The 18,159-nt window shown below is 32.9% G+C and overlaps 2 protein-coding genes across 3 annotated transcripts; one reads left to right on the top strand and one right to left on the bottom strand.

The window, feature by feature from the left end:
• Nucleotides 1-2,447: 2,447 nt before the first annotated feature.
• LOC140842773 (uncharacterized) lies at nt 2,448-5,643 on the top strand. The gene is made up of 3 exons (XM_073210904.1): nt 2,448-2,702; nt 4,549-4,572; nt 5,130-5,643. The coding sequence occupies exons 1-3, from the start codon at nt 2,513-2,515 to the stop codon at nt 5,429-5,431; spliced, it is 516 nt and encodes a 171-aa protein (XP_073067005.1). The 5' UTR covers nt 2,448-2,512; the 3' UTR covers nt 5,432-5,643.
• A 425-nt stretch (nt 5,644-6,068) lies between these two features.
• LOC140842772 (two-component response regulator ARR12-like) lies at nt 6,069-10,596 on the bottom strand. 2 transcript variants are annotated; one of them, XM_073210903.1, is made up of 6 exons: nt 10,102-10,596; nt 8,600-8,752; nt 8,028-8,417; nt 7,843-7,919; nt 6,539-7,738; nt 6,069-6,421 (listed from the first exon to the last, which is right to left on the bottom strand). In XM_073210903.1, exons 1-6 carry the CDS (start codon nt 10,235-10,237, stop codon nt 6,356-6,358), a joined length of 2,022 nt encoding a protein of 673 aa, XP_073067004.1. In that variant the 5' UTR covers nt 10,238-10,596; the 3' UTR covers nt 6,069-6,355. The 2 variants fall into 2 exon arrangements, with proteins under 2 accessions (XP_073067004.1, XP_073067003.1); XM_073210902.1 differs by having other exon boundaries at nt 6,069-6,427; nt 10,102-10,595.
• Nucleotides 10,597-18,159: the final 7,563 nt, after the last annotated feature.

Here is an 18,159-nt window from a genome sequence, read left to right as displayed (position 1 = left end):
GGGCAATGATATTGAAACATGTGATGGTATATTACGGATTCACAGTTTGGTGTATCTGAATTGGTTCTCTTTTTTTCTTTCTTTTTAACTCATTTTGAAATAGTAATGACTACAGATGACTTGTTATAGCTCAAATCCATGTTCAGAGGCATGCCCTTTTACCACTCTTTAGGGAGTAAACATCATGTGATTTTGTAGGATGAGTTGAGGAACTTTAGACCTGTGTTACTTCTTGTAATTTGGAATTTAGAACTCGATTTTATATGATTATGTGATTTTTTTCTTATCTGACAAGGGAAATTGGCTTACCCGGTGGCGACGGCCCTTCCACTCGGCACCGTCGGATGTAATACATTTTGCTAGTTTATCATAAAGGGTTCTCTATTGTTCAAGATTATTTTTTCAATATTATAGATTGATTAAAAATATTTAATATAAATATACGATATTTTTTTCCATCGAAATTCTTCATGCACATTGGAAAACATCAAACAACAATCTCTTCCTCAAAAAATTTGACTTGATCTGCATTAATTTGATACGTTTTAAAAAATTCTTACCACCATCGGGATAAATTTATGGTGATTATTGACATTTTTTTCATGTGAATTTGTCGTTAACCATTGAAATTCGGTAACCAGCTGTCAATGTTGCAGCATTGCATGTTCGGACAATATCTTCTGAAAAAAAATCCAAAACTAAAGCTGTCACAAATCAAAAATAGTACGAAGACATGGTCTGAATTTGAGACAACACAAAGGGGACTGTAAAAACTAAATAATAAAACTGACATTTCAAGATAAATATAAATAAAATATGTCCAACGTTGTGAAAATGGCCTCTGTTTTAGAACTGAAATGGTGATTTTTCCTTTCTCTTTTTGGCCTGGAATGATTCGTAGAGAAGATGTCTGGCCTTAATTTGTTCTATAACTCGATATAAAATATATTAATATTGTGATTGTTGGTACCATTTTCACATACTAAAACTTGTAAAAATTTAAACATATTACCGTGAGAGAATTGATGGAAAATCCCTGAAACAAGTTGGTGTCCAGTTCCTATGTTAGAGATTTTTTATTCGGACTCTCTTACCCAGCACAAAATTCATTTTCCACTCTCTAATTGAAGATTTTACATCTGTCTGTATATATATGTATATTCCATTACATTTCGCTATTTTGATTTTTTGACGGCATCTTAGAAAGTTATGAAAATAGAACAAATTGATCTTCAATTTGGTTAAATTAGTTATCTCATAATCTGCCGTCATATCGGTCTTCTTCTAACTCATTGAGATCTTTGTTCATTTTAAGTCTCATTGACTGAAATATATTGCATTGATTGTTGATCGTTGCTCATTCTCTGCAGATTGTGCATTCTCCAAAAGATGTTGAATTTCTTCTCGATTTTCTCCATCAAAAATCAACTTGAATTTGTTGTGTAACTGTATTTTCATCATAGAAAAACTACTGAACATCGTGAATATTTTTGACATTGGGATAGCCGACTCTGCGGATTCTCATGTTTGTATCTATTTGGTTCAACTTTGAACACGAGTATTTTTTAGCGCATATTTTTTACCTTGCTGAATTGTAAAGTGGTGTGTTTTTTTAGTTCAAACCAATCAAGCCGAAAATTTTACTAGGTGTTCATTAACGCCCATTAACTTCTAGCCGATCTTAACAACATATGAGATTGAATACATGTTGATTGTCATAGACTGAAAAACGAAAGTTAGAGAATTCCAACATTCATTGTTACGATTGCAATCATTATGTAACAAAATGGCACTCGATTATTGCATGTCGTTGAATTAATTCAATAGAACTTGACATAGTATATTGATATAATAATGAATTTTTCCAAAAACATTTCTTAAACACTGAAATTCAATAATTACAAAAGATTAAAATGTACATGCATTAACTGAGATTCTAACAGTTATTTATTTATTATTTTAATTTAAATTATTTATATTGTGTTTATTTATTTTTTATTTTAATTTCAATTTAATTTATTAATTTATTTAACTTTTTGTTAAAGTTAACTAAAAAATTGTTTCTTAAGACATATTTGTAATATATCATATCCGTATTTCTTAATAGAACTTAACATGTATCCTTGCAATAATATTTTGTTTAAAGATATTCAATCGTTATAAATTATTGTGCTGAAAAAGCTCGATCAGCTAAATTAAACAGAAAATTGTTATTTTCAATATAATGTATTAAAAGTTTAATAAAAGCATAAAATATATCATCAATATTTCATTAATGAACAAAAAAATACAATACTAATATATATATATATATATGTGTGTATATATATATATAAGATGAATTTATAAAAAAAATATAATTTTTATTTATTATATAATATAATTTTATTTCAAAAAAAAAAACACTGTCGCAGATATACTTTTCTAGTTAATATATATATGTGAATGAAAGCTACGACATTTAATGAAGGCAGTGTGGATCTAACATCGTTTCTAGTTTCCACACAGAAAGATGAACAGAAGATCTGGGGCTTGCCTGCGCTGTTGCTTGGTGATTTTTGCAGTAGTTTCTGCACTCTGTGTGTCTGGCCCGGCTTTGTATTTCAAATTCAACAAGGGATTGAAATTGAAAGCTTCTTCAGCTTGTCCTCCATGCATCTGCAATTGCGCCCCACCTCAATCCCTTCTTCAGATTGCACCTGGTATCATCTCCTCAACTCACTTGTGGTTTTTCTTATCCCGATTCTCGATCCTATGTGCTTATTTGTGGTTTCAGTTTCTGGGTTCATGGGACATGTTGTGATATCTTGATTATTTGGTGTTCCTCTTTTTCAGTCGACTTTTATTATTTCTAAGATGATTTCCTCCATACTAAAATGGAAATTTGATCTGGGTATAGCTGGATTTGTTACTTCCATCTCTTTTTCCGTCCTTCCTTATCTTTGTGATATTTGTGCCTTCAGAGATCACAATCCAAGCTCCAGTCAGTATGGGTTCTTGTTTTCTTGCAGGTACACAAGGGATGCAATTTTCATGTGTTAATTTAATCCTACTAGTTTTTCTTGCGATCACCAAAAAACAGGAATTGTGTTGTGAGGTGCAGTGCCTGTGACATCACGTGGGTTACTCGTATTTGTTATTAGTTTATGTGATCAATATTGATAAATCAAACACATTATGATGCAACACTGACCACTAGTAAACGCCCTTGATTTGTAACTCACCACTGGTGGGCTTTGGAAGTTGTGAAAGGTTGGTCAAGTTAATTTAACTGAAAAGATGGCGTCGAGATATTATGAAAGATGATGCAATTAGAGATATCCCATATTTTGGAATTATTAAAATTAATCTCTTGGATAAGTTGGTGTATAGCTTGTAAATGGTCCTGATCGTTTTAGCTTATCACTTTATTGACAATGAAATCAAAGGATACATTGGATTTGGTTTTGTCTCAACTTTATAATTAAGGAAAAGTTAGTACATCTCCCCTTGTATCCTGTGGCGTAAATGGCAGGTAGTTTCATGTTAACATTTCAACAGCGCAAGAAGATTCTAAGCAGTGTTGTAATCATTTCAATTTATTAAGGTATGGACAGAATTCTTTCAAAAAATGGAATTAAACAGGGATCTGCAATCTTACAAGTTACATCCATGATGTCTCGACACTTGCTGTTTTTTAAATATCTTTGTGATTTTTTTCCATTCAAAATAGAATTAGTCCTGACAAAACAAGTGAACAGGTTTCCCCAGAAACTGAATATCTTTGTCGATTCTATAAGCTCTTCTTGTGTGCCACTCAGTACAAATTATGGTTTATAATTATTCTTGGGTGTTATTATATGAATACCTCTCCAAGATTGGCTAATGTATGGATTACAAGATTCCATTGATAAGAGCCAATTCAGTCTTCACGGAGGTCCTGAAATTTTACCGTGTTTCTTTTATATGTTTTTTGAAGGAGCTGTATATGAGAATATCAGTAGCCATTTTTGGCTCATGGAGACATAAATCTGAAGTCAGATAAATTAATATTTTACAAAGTCTTGCAATGCTGGAGGAGTTGTTAGACTATGTATCTCCTTTCACACCTGTGCTTCTTTTGTATTGTAGCTTTGACAACTATTTGAATGCTGTTTATGGATAATATAAGAAGATTGGTGAGGATATGCAATGTAAATTTGAATCGTGCAGGTTCTTATGATAAATGGAGAATGCCTCAATCTTTAATGTTCACAGGTTGCATTAGGAGGCTTGAGGGGTGATTGAGATTTTATTTTTAAATCAATCAACAATTGTTTATCATGTCATTTTCTCATTCTGTTTTTTGTCACCAGACAACCTCTTTCTTAATCTACTTCCTTGTCATTTTCTTATCAGTAATATGCTGGGTTGTCACAGAAGATTTTACCATCTCTTTCATGCACTTCTTATGCTTTTGCATTTATCGTCTTGTCTGCTTACATTTTAAAATTCAAAATATTCAGCTTGTTCTGAATAAGAAAACCCTATTTCATTGACACACTCAACTTTGTTTTCCTTTCTCTGCAGGATTGGCTAATCTTTCTGTTACAGGTAAGGAGTGTGTTTGATTTCATTCATTTCTTCTACTTTTGATAGTCTAATCAACTTCATAACCCGAAATTACAGCTCATTATGATTGTTTTATTTTTGTGTTTTCTGGAAAATAAATATATATTTATTGGAAATGTATTGGAGCATGTATGCTTGTTTTGTTTTATTTTCTGAAGTAGATAATCTTTTTTATTGCAGAAATCATACCGTGTTGAATTATTGATGTCTCATCGTAGATGCATTATTTTTTAATAGTATTTAGACTATGTTAAAATTTTAAAAAATAGTCAAATAAATGAAATAATGTAGTATTTTGAGGAGTAGTGAAACCTTAAATCATAAGGTTGGGAAATTTGAAAATTGGTGGAAAGGCATTGGCGGTGGAGAATGAAAATAAGAGTGTAATTTTTTGTTTTATTTTAGGGATCAGTGGGGGTATAATAGATGAAACCAAATATGCTCAGTGTTATGATATTAGAATTTCATTTTGCTAAAGACCATGGCATAGCATCTCATCTGAATCATAAATAATCTGTTCAACTTTTTCATTGAAATAGATTGTGGGAAAGATGACCCTGATCTCAAGGAGGAGATGGAGAAGCAATTTGTTGACTTATTATCAGAAGAGCTGAAATTGCAAGAAACTGTCGATGAAGAGAGTTCCCGACACATGAACATCACCTTTGGTGAGGCGAGAAGATTGGCTTCTCAATATCAAAGGGAAGCCGAAAAATGCAATATCGCCACGGAAACTTGTGAGGGGGCCCGGGAGCGAGCGGTGGTGCTGCTCACTAAAGAAAAGAAGATAACTTTGCTTTGGGAACGAAGAGCTCGTCAACTTGGTTGGGAAGGCGAGTAAATATAACCATAAGCCATGTACGTAGTGGTCTGAAGTACTGACAGGAAGATTATTCATTGGTAAATTATTCGTTTGCTGCCTTCTGCTACTTGTATTCTTATATTTTGGTCAGAATATTAGAATGTGCCTAAACTGGTGCGATAGCATTACTCTATTTCTTAAAGATGTGGAACTAATCTTGCAATCTATATACGAGGAATTTTCTATGCTAACTTCTGCTGATATACAACATATTGATACTGATTACTTAGGTACCGTTTACACCTCAGGGGTAAGCAACAAAATTAGAGGATATGGCTTTTTTTCCCGCTATGATTAATTTTTTCGTGGTCACTTTCATTCATATTATATTGTGCACAAGTTTATTCATATGTATAAATATCTCTAATTGACAAAGAAGGTATAACATGTTTCAAAGGATCCCCACTTTGGCTGAGATTTTTCTGTGTGAATGTGAAGATTCATCGATCCATGTTACATCAAGGCTTTAAAGAAAAAAGTTTCATTGGTTGACTGATTTTCCTTTTTAAGAGATAGTTTGCTCAAAACAAGTTCGAATGAAATTTTGTTGGGATTTGTGATGAATGAGAACCTCTTGACAAACAATCTCATTAAATGAGACATGTAAGCGTATAAATAAACATAGTAAATGAGTAGGTACCATTTATAAATGTGCACAAGATTGGGAGAAAATGTCTTATTCATAAGTCTGGTTACCAAGAAAGAAAGAGTCTACAGCTCCTCGTGATAGCAACAACACTAACTTTTTCTCAACTGCAACTAGATAAGAAAAAAAAAACAAAGATAAATTCAAGCATGCTACAATGATTCAGAATGAAAATGAAGATTACATATACACACAGACTCCATGGGACAAGTTCCGTCATTTTGCATCCCACGAGAAAGAGTCGTCCCCGAAGAGCCTTATATACCTTGACCAAAAGCAGCGTAATCATCAAATCCAAAGTCACAAATTGATGTGGTTACATCCTGTTCCTAAGCATCAAGAACACAAGGGATATTGGTATGACTCAAGAACTAGAGATATGTGCTGATATGATTGTCATGAATAAAACAAAGAAAGGTTGTGATCTACGGCTACAGTACCCGTTTGATCATTGCGTTCATTAAATCATCCAATGAATCATAACTTTGATGAACGAAGCCACCTAGCAGCTTTGGTTGCTCCGGAAGGAAGTTCTCTTTGGAACTGGCTCTAGATTCCATTGGTGATTTGTCACTCTCGTTCCGCTGCACGAGACTTGAAACACCTCCACTTGATCTGCCATTTACAAACTCGCCAATCTTCTGTTCAAATATCCCAGTATTGTGGTCCAGACTCCGGTTCAAGGGAGAGATGATACCATTTTCGGGATTTTGAGAATTTAAGGAACCTAAAGCATTGTTTGGAATGTGCCTGCAATTCTGCCTTTGTTCTCCCCATCTCTGGTTCGTGGTTTGATTTGTATTTTGAGTATCACTGAACAAATCTTGGCAAGATCTCTCCCTCAAATCTTGAGGCGGCGCTGAAAAAGCAATGATGGGGTTGTTCTGAGAACAAGAACCATTTGAAGAGTTACTGTTTCTCATACTATTGAGAGGTAACTGATGATGATAAGTATTCGTGGAAAGCAAAGAATTTGGCTGATTTCTGGGTGATTCAATGCTGTTTTGCCAGGTCTCGTTACATTTACTGGGATCCAGTAGATTAGAGGCACAAGTGATACCAGTAGTAAAGGATTCTGAGCTGAAGGAAGCCATGTTATTGGAAGACGGATTTCCAAATCCCCCAACAAGCATCATGGGATTATTTCCATTACTACTAAACAAGTTGCTAGAGCCGCCAATAACTGCTCCTGAATCTGTAAATGTATTGGCAGTGGCAAAGATTTTTGAATCATCCATGCCATTGAAATGAGTGCCTTTCTGTTGTATTTGATCCAGCTCCAATGATGGTATCCCTTGAAATAAACTCGGATTTTGACTCGAGGATGAGAGGACTGGGTGTGTTTTCCCAATCAAGTTGCTCAATGTTGGAGAATGAGTCGGTTGGACTAGAGGAGATTGTGTGAGATTACGAAGGTTCACATTAGCAGGACTATTTAATCTCCCAAGTATGCCACTGGTTCCGTAAGATGATAAAGCAACATTTCCGAGTCTTCCTGGTCCAGACAAAGTACGAAAATCTCCGAACCCATCCAATGAACCCATTCGCATGAAAGGGGAATCCTTAATTCCGAAAGCAGCTGCCATATTTGCTTGCTGGGTTGTGGCATGGCTGATTCTTTTCAGGAAAAGCCTATACTTCTGCAAGAAAATCGGAATTTCTTCTGTTGTTTTGCTTATATTATTCGTAGTTTTAGGTGGAAAAACTTAATGGATCATAAGACATTCAGAATACGAAACTGTACCTGGAGGTGGCTCGCCACATTTTCCCGAGTAAGCCCTTCAACATTCATCATGTCAAGGATCCTTTTAGGAACAGCTTCTAAATTGAGAAACGGTGTCAAATAAGGAATAGGGGCATGCATCAGTATGCAAAACATTTATGAAAAAAATATGCACACAAACAAAGTGACAAGGTGGATTAATTTACTCTCGATTCCTAAATGATTCACAGCTGCAACAAATTTCCGATGAAGCTCAATAGACCAGACTACACGAGGTTTCTTTTGTGTTGAGGGATCTTCACTTTCATTTCCATCATCTTCGCCATCGTCTTCCTCGTCCTTTCTTTTTCGAATAAATTTCCCGTGCGGATCTGAATTCCCTCTTGTTGGAGATACATGACTTTCTCCACAACCTGGCTGAGCATTGAATTGATCAGTGGATGGATTCTGGTTCTTCGAATCGACCTTCTTTCTCCTAATTACGTGTTGCCATATATTCCTCAACTCCTCAATCCGGACTGGTTTCACCAGATAATCACAAGCACCATGAGTTATCCCTTGCATTACAAGTTTGGGATCGCTATTTGCTGACAACACTGCCAGAACAAATGATAAAAAAACTCAAAGATCAAATTAGCTGTAATATTGGTAATTTCACTTCGTAATAATCACATGTTGACATCTTCAAGCAAGAATCAAAACCCAAAAGGAAGATTTGAAACATGGTCTCAAGACTCTTGCATACTAAGAGAAACTAGGAAAAACGAAGTGAACTTACTGATGACAGGTAAATCCAATTCAAGACCAACAAGTTCAAGAAGCTTAAAACCATCCATGTCTGGCATATGCACATCACTGATAACCAGGTCAAATCTGTCTTTGTTTTCCCTCAACATTTTCAATGCCATACGAGCCTGACTCGTTGTAGTAACTGTGAGAACCACAAATCAATTTCATGAAAGAAGAATTCGGCCATTACATAACACTTGAAATAAAATAATATTAGAGATGAGATTAGACTCGATTTTGAGTAAAAAAAAGGTATTAAAAGTATGAACAGAGCACCATAAATTGACAGACAAATAAATCAAAATCTGTTAGAACAAGATTCCCAAGCAATGGCCTGAACAATAACTATTAGAAGCCCAATGCGCAGTAAGACACACGGATACTGTAGAGTCTAGGTGCGATGGATGCGGCAAGCATCCTAAGAGATAAAATGTTAGAATCCAAAAATTTGAACAAAATTACATCATGTATAACCAAATTGTACCTCATAAACTTTTTATCAGCAATAGACAAAATGACAAATATTCATTACTCCATTTGCAACAATAAATAAATAATGTCTTGCATTTCATCACGTATGTGCTATACCCATATTTAAGATGTGCTTGAAAGATGCCTTGAGCATCTAAAGTGTATCAAGGTTGGGGCTTTACAGTGAAGACACTATAGAGACGCCAAGGCTGAGCCTCACTGAGCCCCTAGGAACAATAGTACTGGTAAACCGAGGTGCCAGTTTCAGGACTCAAATAATAGAGCAATTCCAAGAAAAATCACACTTTGAAACAGCAGCACATTTCGCATACAAGTTAAAAGAGGCGGGCTGCTTCGGCAAGTACAATAATCTCATTATAGATCCCAAAATTGTTTTTGTTAACTAGTACTTCAAGCATCATATAGACAATTCTTCCAGTTCACATTATTTGGTAAAAAACGTAAAACTAGACAGAAATCAAAACACCGGATTTTGAACCTATTTCAAAGCTTCCCCAAGTTCATAATACATTGCAGTCTACTAAATATCATCTTACGAACGAACAGCAAGATTTGAATAAGGAGAGTGAGAAGCTTATAGACATCAGTTGGCAGAATTAAATGAAATCGGAAGCCAGAACTCTTTAGATTAAAAAAAAAAGAAGCTGAACAAGCGGATCAGCAAATGTTAGAACAAAATAAAAACATCGGATTATCAAATAGTGCAACACAGCATAATTAATCATAACGTCTGAGGGTTAAACCTGATGACATACTCGAGAGTTGGAAGATTTAGACATATAAATATTGAAATACTGAAATATCCATAACCATAAACCAAGTCAATCCAAATATTGACGAATCAAAACAGATACGTCAAGAATCGATCAACATGATTTCAACGAAAATTTCTAAGTAATAATGATAATAAATCAAGAAATTTCAAAAACAAATCCACGATGCCACTCCAGAAATCCACAAAACAAGTATCATCAACACAGACAAAAATGAATAACATACCATGATACTGGCACTTCCTAAGCAAAGTTTCCAATAACTTCAAGCAAATCGGGTCATCATCAACAGTAAGAACACGTAGGCCCGCTGGAAACTTATCAGAATGTTCATTGTCAAGAACGATTTTCTCCACAATCATTTTGTACACCCCACAAAATTCGAAGAACCCAGATGAGAAAAACGCAGATCAAACCCTAAAGATAGGATCTTGGACACAACAGTCACTTTCTTGAATACCCAACACAAGACCCAGATGCCAAAAAGGCTTCCTCTAAAACAAAAAATTCAAAATAATCGGGAAAAATCAAAACATAAACACAAAGTACACCATGAGTTCGTGTAAAGAGAGAGGGAGACGAGGGAAAAGACTTGGTTCAAGAAAGTAAAAGCCGTACGTGTTGACAACGATGGTAAAAGGTTCCAAGTTTCCAACACAGCAAGGAACCAGATAGTATAACAATTTTCATTACTTTCTTCGCCACTTCCTATAGTACAACTGGGCGCTTTTTTTTTTTTGGACTCCTTTTTTTTTTTTTTTTTTTAGCATAATGTACGTGTGTTGCACGTAATATCAATTATATTATCAAAATTTTAATTTTGATTTTCTAAAAAATAATTTGAATCATTTTGTTATTTATATAAGGTTAATTTCTTATCATATTAAATGATATATAAGAACTATATATAACATATTTTCAAAATTATTTCTTCAATTAAAATTTTAAGCAATTGATTTTATGTTATATAATAAATTGTAATTAACATAATATATGGAAAAAGTGAACTGAACAAATGTTTAAAAAAATTATATATTCAAACACCACGTATAAGCTGTCATTACCAAGTATAAGTTGTCATTTCAAATATCACCAAATTTGTATATTGAATTTATACATTTTCATATGTATAATATTTTTTGAAATTGATACTAAAATCTTTAATTTTCTTATTATAGCAACTCTCCAAAAAAATTTAAGAGATTCATATTTTATGAGATTATTAACATATTGACATTCATAACTGTTGATATAAATTCTTATAATAAATTTATTAAACTCTTTGATTTCAATTCGTTGTATCAAATAAAATAGTTATATACTATATGATACAAAGAAACTAATTGTTTATCAATTATGCAGCAAAATTTTATATTATTATAGTTGATTTTGGAATTGAAACTAAGAAAATATTTAATCTGATTTTGATTATACTGTTTTTTAAAATCATGGTCGAGTTTAGCTTTAGACATTTAATGTATAAATCTTAATCAATCTTAGTAGATGTTTCAAATATCACAAAATTTTGTGTATTGAATTTATAATTGTTTCGTATGTATATATATTATGATAGCTGATTTTGGAATTGAAACGAAGAAATTTTTTACTCTGATTTTGGTTCAACTATTCTTGAAAATCATTGTCTAATTTAGCTTTAGACATTTAATGTCTAAAATTTAATCAAGTTTAGTAGATGTTTCAAATATCACCAAATTTGTATATTGAATTTATAAAGATTTTGATTATATTATTCTTGAAAATCATGGTCTGGTTTAGCTTTAGACATTTAATGTCTAAATCTTAATCAATTTTAGTAGATGTTTCAAATATCACCAAATTTGTATATTGAATTTATAAATTTTTCGTATGTATAATATTTTATAAAAGTGCTATTAAATTTTTTAATTTTCTTAAAAGTGCTACTAAATTTTTAAATTTTCTTATTATAGCCAAACTCTCGAAATTTTTCTAAGAGATTCATGTTTTAATGAGATTTTTAACATATTGACATTCATAATTGTTTATATACATTCTTATTATAAATTTATTAAACTCTTTATTTTCAATTATTTGTTAAAAAACCAATTAAAATAGGTTAGTATTAAACATCATATTATCATATTATTTTATATCTATCATGTTATTATACTATTAAACATATAATTAATTTTGTTCTACAACAATCAATGAATAGGGTAATGATAATTTATTAGCATTTATTAGAATTTTATATATATAAGTGATAATTGTTAGAATTGTGCATATATATCTTTAAGGAGGACATTTTTGTCTTTTCACAATCGGAAACACATCAATTATCCACACTTTTATAGGTATATAGATATATAGATATAGATTATTAAAAATGACAAAGGGTTAATGTGTTACATATATTAATATTTTACCTGTGCGAAATATTATTTTATGTCATTAAAAATGAAAACTAGTAAGTAATAATATTTGAATAAGTATTTAAAATTATTGAAATAATATAAAAATATATATTTAAATTTTGAAAATAATTATGTCATTTGAGATCAAGTGAGGACAATAATTTTATCTCGTTAAATTAACATATTTTTTTAATTTAATAGAACTGTTACTAATAAAATGAATAGAAAAATATTTAAAAATCATATATTATTTTTCATCGAAATTTAAATGATAAATAAATATTTTTCAAAAATTCAAAAAAAATTGTCATTTAAAAGATGAATAAATTTTGATTAATATTTTTAATTATTAAAGTTATGAATAATCAATATATCAAAAATTAACGACTACACTTTTTAAGAAGTTAAAAATGTGATATTATATAAAAAATTATTTAAAGTGATAATAAATAAATATATAAAAATAACACAGAATATAACTAAAATTAAAAAAAAAATTGATATAATCAATGCAAATGTATTTTCAAGTGACTTTAAAAAAAGAAATTAAAAATTTCATATTTAATTATGTATTTACATCTTATTGTTTTTAAATATTAATGTGGTAGGTAAATTCATTAATACTGATAAACATTTCATTTTATAGCATTTTATTTTTGGCTGAAAATTTTCAAATATGGCAAAAAAAAACTCTATTCTTATACATATATAAATAGAGAGTATATAACTAAATATATTTATGTTTATTGATAACTAAATATATAAACGTAACACAAAATTCAAAATTGTAACTTAAATTAAATAATATAACCAATATAAACATTAAAATCTAGTTTATATTTTTAAAGGACATTAAATTCAAATATGAATTTAAAGAAAAAAATTGACACATTTAATTGTGTTTTTATTCTTATTTGTTTTCAAATATTTAATATGGTAGATTAATATATTAATACTAATACATATTTCTTTTTATAGCAATTTTTTGGCTTAAACATTTCAAAGATGACAAAAACTTTGTTTATATATATAAAATCACAAAACTCTATTAAGAAACCGTCTAACAGATCCGATCCAACCCATTCATGATATGAATTGATACAACTCGTCTCACAAATATAAATTCATGAAAGCATCCAACATTAAACTTACTAATATATTGTATATAAACATGGATATAGATACATACAAGCAGAGCCAGACCTCTTATGAGGCCAACCAAGCGGTTGTCATATATATAAATATAAATATATATGTATATATATGGTATATTTTATTTGTTTTCTAACTCACTCCAAAACTCAACCATGATTTTTGTTTCTATTCAACAAATAAAGTTTATAGTCCCCTATTTCTCTTAAGCCTGAAGATAAGTAATTTTATCATGAATTATGCTTTATTTCCATTTCAAATCTTCTTTATAAATACACATTTATACTTATATTTATATATTAATCTATGATCCTCGCTGAAAATAAAATTTACTTGCGATATGGGCACAATAATATGCTTAGAGATCAAGTTAATTAAATATGTAACTAAAACATGCATCGTATGATTTAAATTCTTTAATGAGTTATACTTATAATTGAATTATGAGTTTATATAAATATTATGCGCGACTTGTGTAATTAATAAGTTGATAGTTTAAGGAAATAAAATAAATTGTGAATAAAGCTTGAATGTGTGGACCGTTGAAAGATGAAATTCATTGTTTTTGGGATTTCTTTGTCCTCTGATTTTGTAGTTTGTTATTTCGACTCAAATTTTTTTTGATTTTGTAGTTTCTACAATTATAGAGACTAAAAATGTAGTTTCTACAATAATTATCTTCGATCAACAATGTCGCAATATAGACTAAATTGACTAACTCTGTTGTCGATTGAGAAAGAAATGGTCTAAAAATTGGAGTACACAGATTTTGTTATAAGAAAAGCTCTTATGCGTTGATACAAATTCACCAAATAATAACAATGAAAATGATTTCACAGTGAGAGGTTGAAGAAGATTGAAGAAATCAAAGAGCTTTCATTATTTCGAAGAAGATGGAATTATACAGTAGGTCCTCTATTTATTGCATGTGTTTTCTTGCCTATCCACAAGTCAACAAAAAAAAAAAATAGTTTTTGGCCTAACTAACTCTCCTAACACTAGTTAGTTACATTTAGGTGGTTGGCTTCCTTTATTGACTCTTAATCACTTCACTTGTGCCTTTAAAATCTCGTCCACCACCTCAACATTCTCCACCTTGGCTAGATTTTTCCATCTTCCAGATGCAATAGCTTCACAAAGTGCCTGAACTTTGTTCCTGACAAAGTTTTGGTCATCATATCCGCAGGGTTTTCATTTGTTGATACCTTCTCCAACTTCATTCTTTCTTTTGCAATTATCTCTCTCACGAAATAGAGTTTAATATCAATGTGTTTGGTTCTTTCATGGTAGACTTGATTCTTTGCTAGATGGATTCCACTTTAACTATCGCAGAATACTTTTGGGATTACACTTCTGTCTTCCAAATCAGTGACCATCCCATTCATCCATATGGCTTCTTTGATAGCCTCTATGACTGCAATGAATTCAGCTTCTGTAGTGGATAGTGACACCGCATGCTGCAGGTTTCATTTCCAGCTAACCATATTGCCATGGTATTTAAACACATATCCAGTTAGAGATCTCCTTGTATCGAGACACCCCGCGTAATCTGCATCCACAAAGCCCTTTATCGTTTCTGAGTTTCCTTCATTCCTTTCATACAACGATCCCATTTTTTATGTTCCACTGAGATACCTGAAGATCCATTTCACAGCCTCCCAGTGTTTCTTCCCTGGTTTGCTCATGTAACGACTTACCAAGCTTACTGCATAAGCTAGATCTGGACATGTGCAAACCATGGCGTACATGAGGCTCCCTACAACATTGGAGTAAGGAATCCTCTCCATATACTGCACTTCCTCTTCAGTCTCAGGTGAGTCTTTATGTGACAGTTTGAAGTGTGGTGCAGATGGAGTTAATACTGACTTCGATTTGTCCATATTGAATCTCTTCAAGACTTTCTCAATATAACCACTTTGAGAAATGGAGATTCTTCCAACATATCGATTTCTGTTAATTTCCATCCCTAGTATCTTACTAGCATGCCCCATATCCTTCATTTTAAACTCACTTTTCAGCAACTCTTTCACCATCTTAGTATCAGATTTGCTCTTTGATGCAACTTGTATATCGTCGACATAAAATAATAAATAAATTTCAGTGTGCTTATCACTTCTTTTATGATAAACGCAGCTATCATGTTCACTTCTTTTGAAACCTGTTTTTAGCATAAAAGTAACAAATTTTCGATACCATTGGCGAGGTGATTGTTTGAGTCCATATAGTGATTTCTTCAAGTGACACACTTTATTTTCTTCTCCTGCTTTTGTAAAGCCTTCAGGCTGTGTCATAAAGATTCTCTCATCCAGATCACTGTGTAAGAAGGCTTGTTTTAACATCGAGTTGTTCCAACTCCAAGTCTTCTTGCACCACTAGGGACACCAGCAGCCTTATGGAACTATGTTTCAACACAGGTGAAAAAACTTCGTTATAGTCCACTCCCTCGCGCTGTGAGTACCCCTTATCAACAAGCCTAGCCTTGAATCTAGCCTTCTCAACTTTTGGTATAGCCTCTTTGACTTTATACACCCATTTGCAGCCTATCACCTTTTGCTCCACTGGTTTCTCAACAAAATCCCAAGTTTGGTTCTTTTCTAGAGACTTGAGTTCATATTTCATAGCCTCTAACCACCTTTGAGAGTTAATGCTGCTCATTGCTTCTTTGAAGGTTAATGGTTCTTCACCTTCAACTTCAGTGGCTGTTGTGAGGGCAAATGCCATCATTTCTGCATATCCGAATCTAGAAGGTGGTGTTATGTTCCTTCTGATTCTGTCCCTTGTCAGCCAATAATCATCTATTGCCTCAGAACTGGCTTGGATCTGAGAGTCATCCTTCTGTTCAACCAGTTCCTTTGAATCTTCAGATGATGTTTCAGATGGCTCCACCTCAATATGAGATTTCTCATCTTCGACAAATTGTTGATCATCACTTGAACTCTGATTTTGTGGATGATACATCTCATTTTCTCTAAACACCACATCGCTACTAATGATTATCTTGGATTTCCCCTCACTCTTGCACCACAATCTGAAACCTTTGACACCCTCCGGATAGCCAAGGAACATACACTTCAAGGCTCTAGGTTCCAGCTTTCCTTGGTTAATGTGTGCATAAGCCACACATCCAAAGATTCTTAGATTGCTCAGATTTGGGGGTTGTTTTGACCATCTTTCCATAGGGGTTTTAAACTCGATTGCGGAGGATGGGTTTCTGTTTATGATGTATACAGCTGTAGAAGCAGCTTCTGCCCAGAAGTCATTTTGCAATTTAACATCTGACAACATACACCTTACTCTCTCCATAATAGTTCTATTCATCCGTTCCGCCAAACCATTTTGCTGTGGAGTTCCCTTCATTGTAAGATGTCTCTCTATGCCATTAGCGTTACAATATTGTTTGAATTCTTCTGAGCAGAACTCTAAACCATTGTCCGTTTGTAGCTTCTTTAGCTTCCTTTCAGTTTGTGTTTCAACAAGTGTTTTCCATTCTCTAAATTTTCCAAATGTATCACTCTTGTTTTTCAAGATGTAGATCCATAATCTCCGTGAGAAGTCATCGATCAGTGATAGGAAATACCTTCCACCACTCTTTGAAGGGACTTTAGAGGGGCCGCAAAGATCACTATGAACATAGTCTAGAGTTTCTTTGGTCTTGTGAATTCCACTGGAAAACTTCAATAGTTTTGTCTTGCCAAATATGCAATGTTCACAGAATTGGACTCCTATCATTCGATCTTTTCCAAGGAGGCCCTGTTTACTGAGTTCCTTGAGCCCTGCATCACTGATGTGAGCTAATCTCTTATGCCAAATATGTGATCTTGAGTGTTGTGTATCTGTTGCTGTTGTGATTGAGGCATCGGCAGTAATGGCTTTTGCTTGCAATAGGTATAAACCATTCTCAGGCCTTCCTTTCATTATTACTAATGATCCTTTCAAGACTTTGAGAACTCCACCTTCAACGTTGCAACGAAATCTGTGGGAATCCAGCATCCCTACTGACACTAAATTTCTTTTTAACTCAGATACATGCCTCACATCAGTCAAGATTTTCTCAGTCCCATCTGCAAGCTTAAGTCTTATGGATCCAATGCCAACTATCTTGCATGCTTTGTTGTTCCCAAGCAATACATTTCCTCCTTCGCTTGGTTTGTATGAGAGAAACCAGTTCTTTTGAGGGCACATATGGAAGGAACAACCCGAGTCAAGAACTCATTCTTGACTTGTTCCCTCACTTGTTACACAAAGAACTTCAACACTCTCATATCCTTCTGAGGCTACATCGGCATCTCCATAATCCTTTTTCTTGTCCAGATTTTGCTTCTTGAGATCGGGACAATCCCTTTTGAAATGTCCCTCTCTTTTGCACAGAAAGCATTTCCTTCTATCCATAGATTTTGATCTATTAACTCTTCTCGGTTTAAATTCTTTCTTCTTACTTCTTCCTCTGATATTCAAGCCTTATGCCCACACATCAACGGTCCCTTCCGCTCGTTTCTTGAGTTCTTTAGAGAACAATGATGCTTGCACTTCTTCAAGAGTTAATGTTTCCCTCCCATAGATTAATGTATCTAAAATGTTATCGAAATCACTAGACAATGATCTTAGGAGAAGAATAGCTTGATCTTCATCTTCAATCTTGATGTCAATATTCTCAAGATCCAGAAGGATCTTGTTGAAGTCATCGAGACGATCTTCCAAAGATCTCCCTGCCAACATCTTGAAGGTGTATAATTTTGTTT

The sequence above is a fragment of the Primulina eburnea genome, chromosome 10 (genome assembly GCF_022965805.1).
Source record: "Primulina eburnea isolate SZY01 chromosome 10, ASM2296580v1, whole genome shotgun sequence".
Classification (NCBI taxonomy): Eukaryota; Viridiplantae; Streptophyta; class Magnoliopsida; order Lamiales; family Gesneriaceae; genus Primulina; species Primulina eburnea.
Note: the sequence above shows the minus strand (reverse complement) of the source record. Positions and strands in the feature narration are given on the sequence as shown.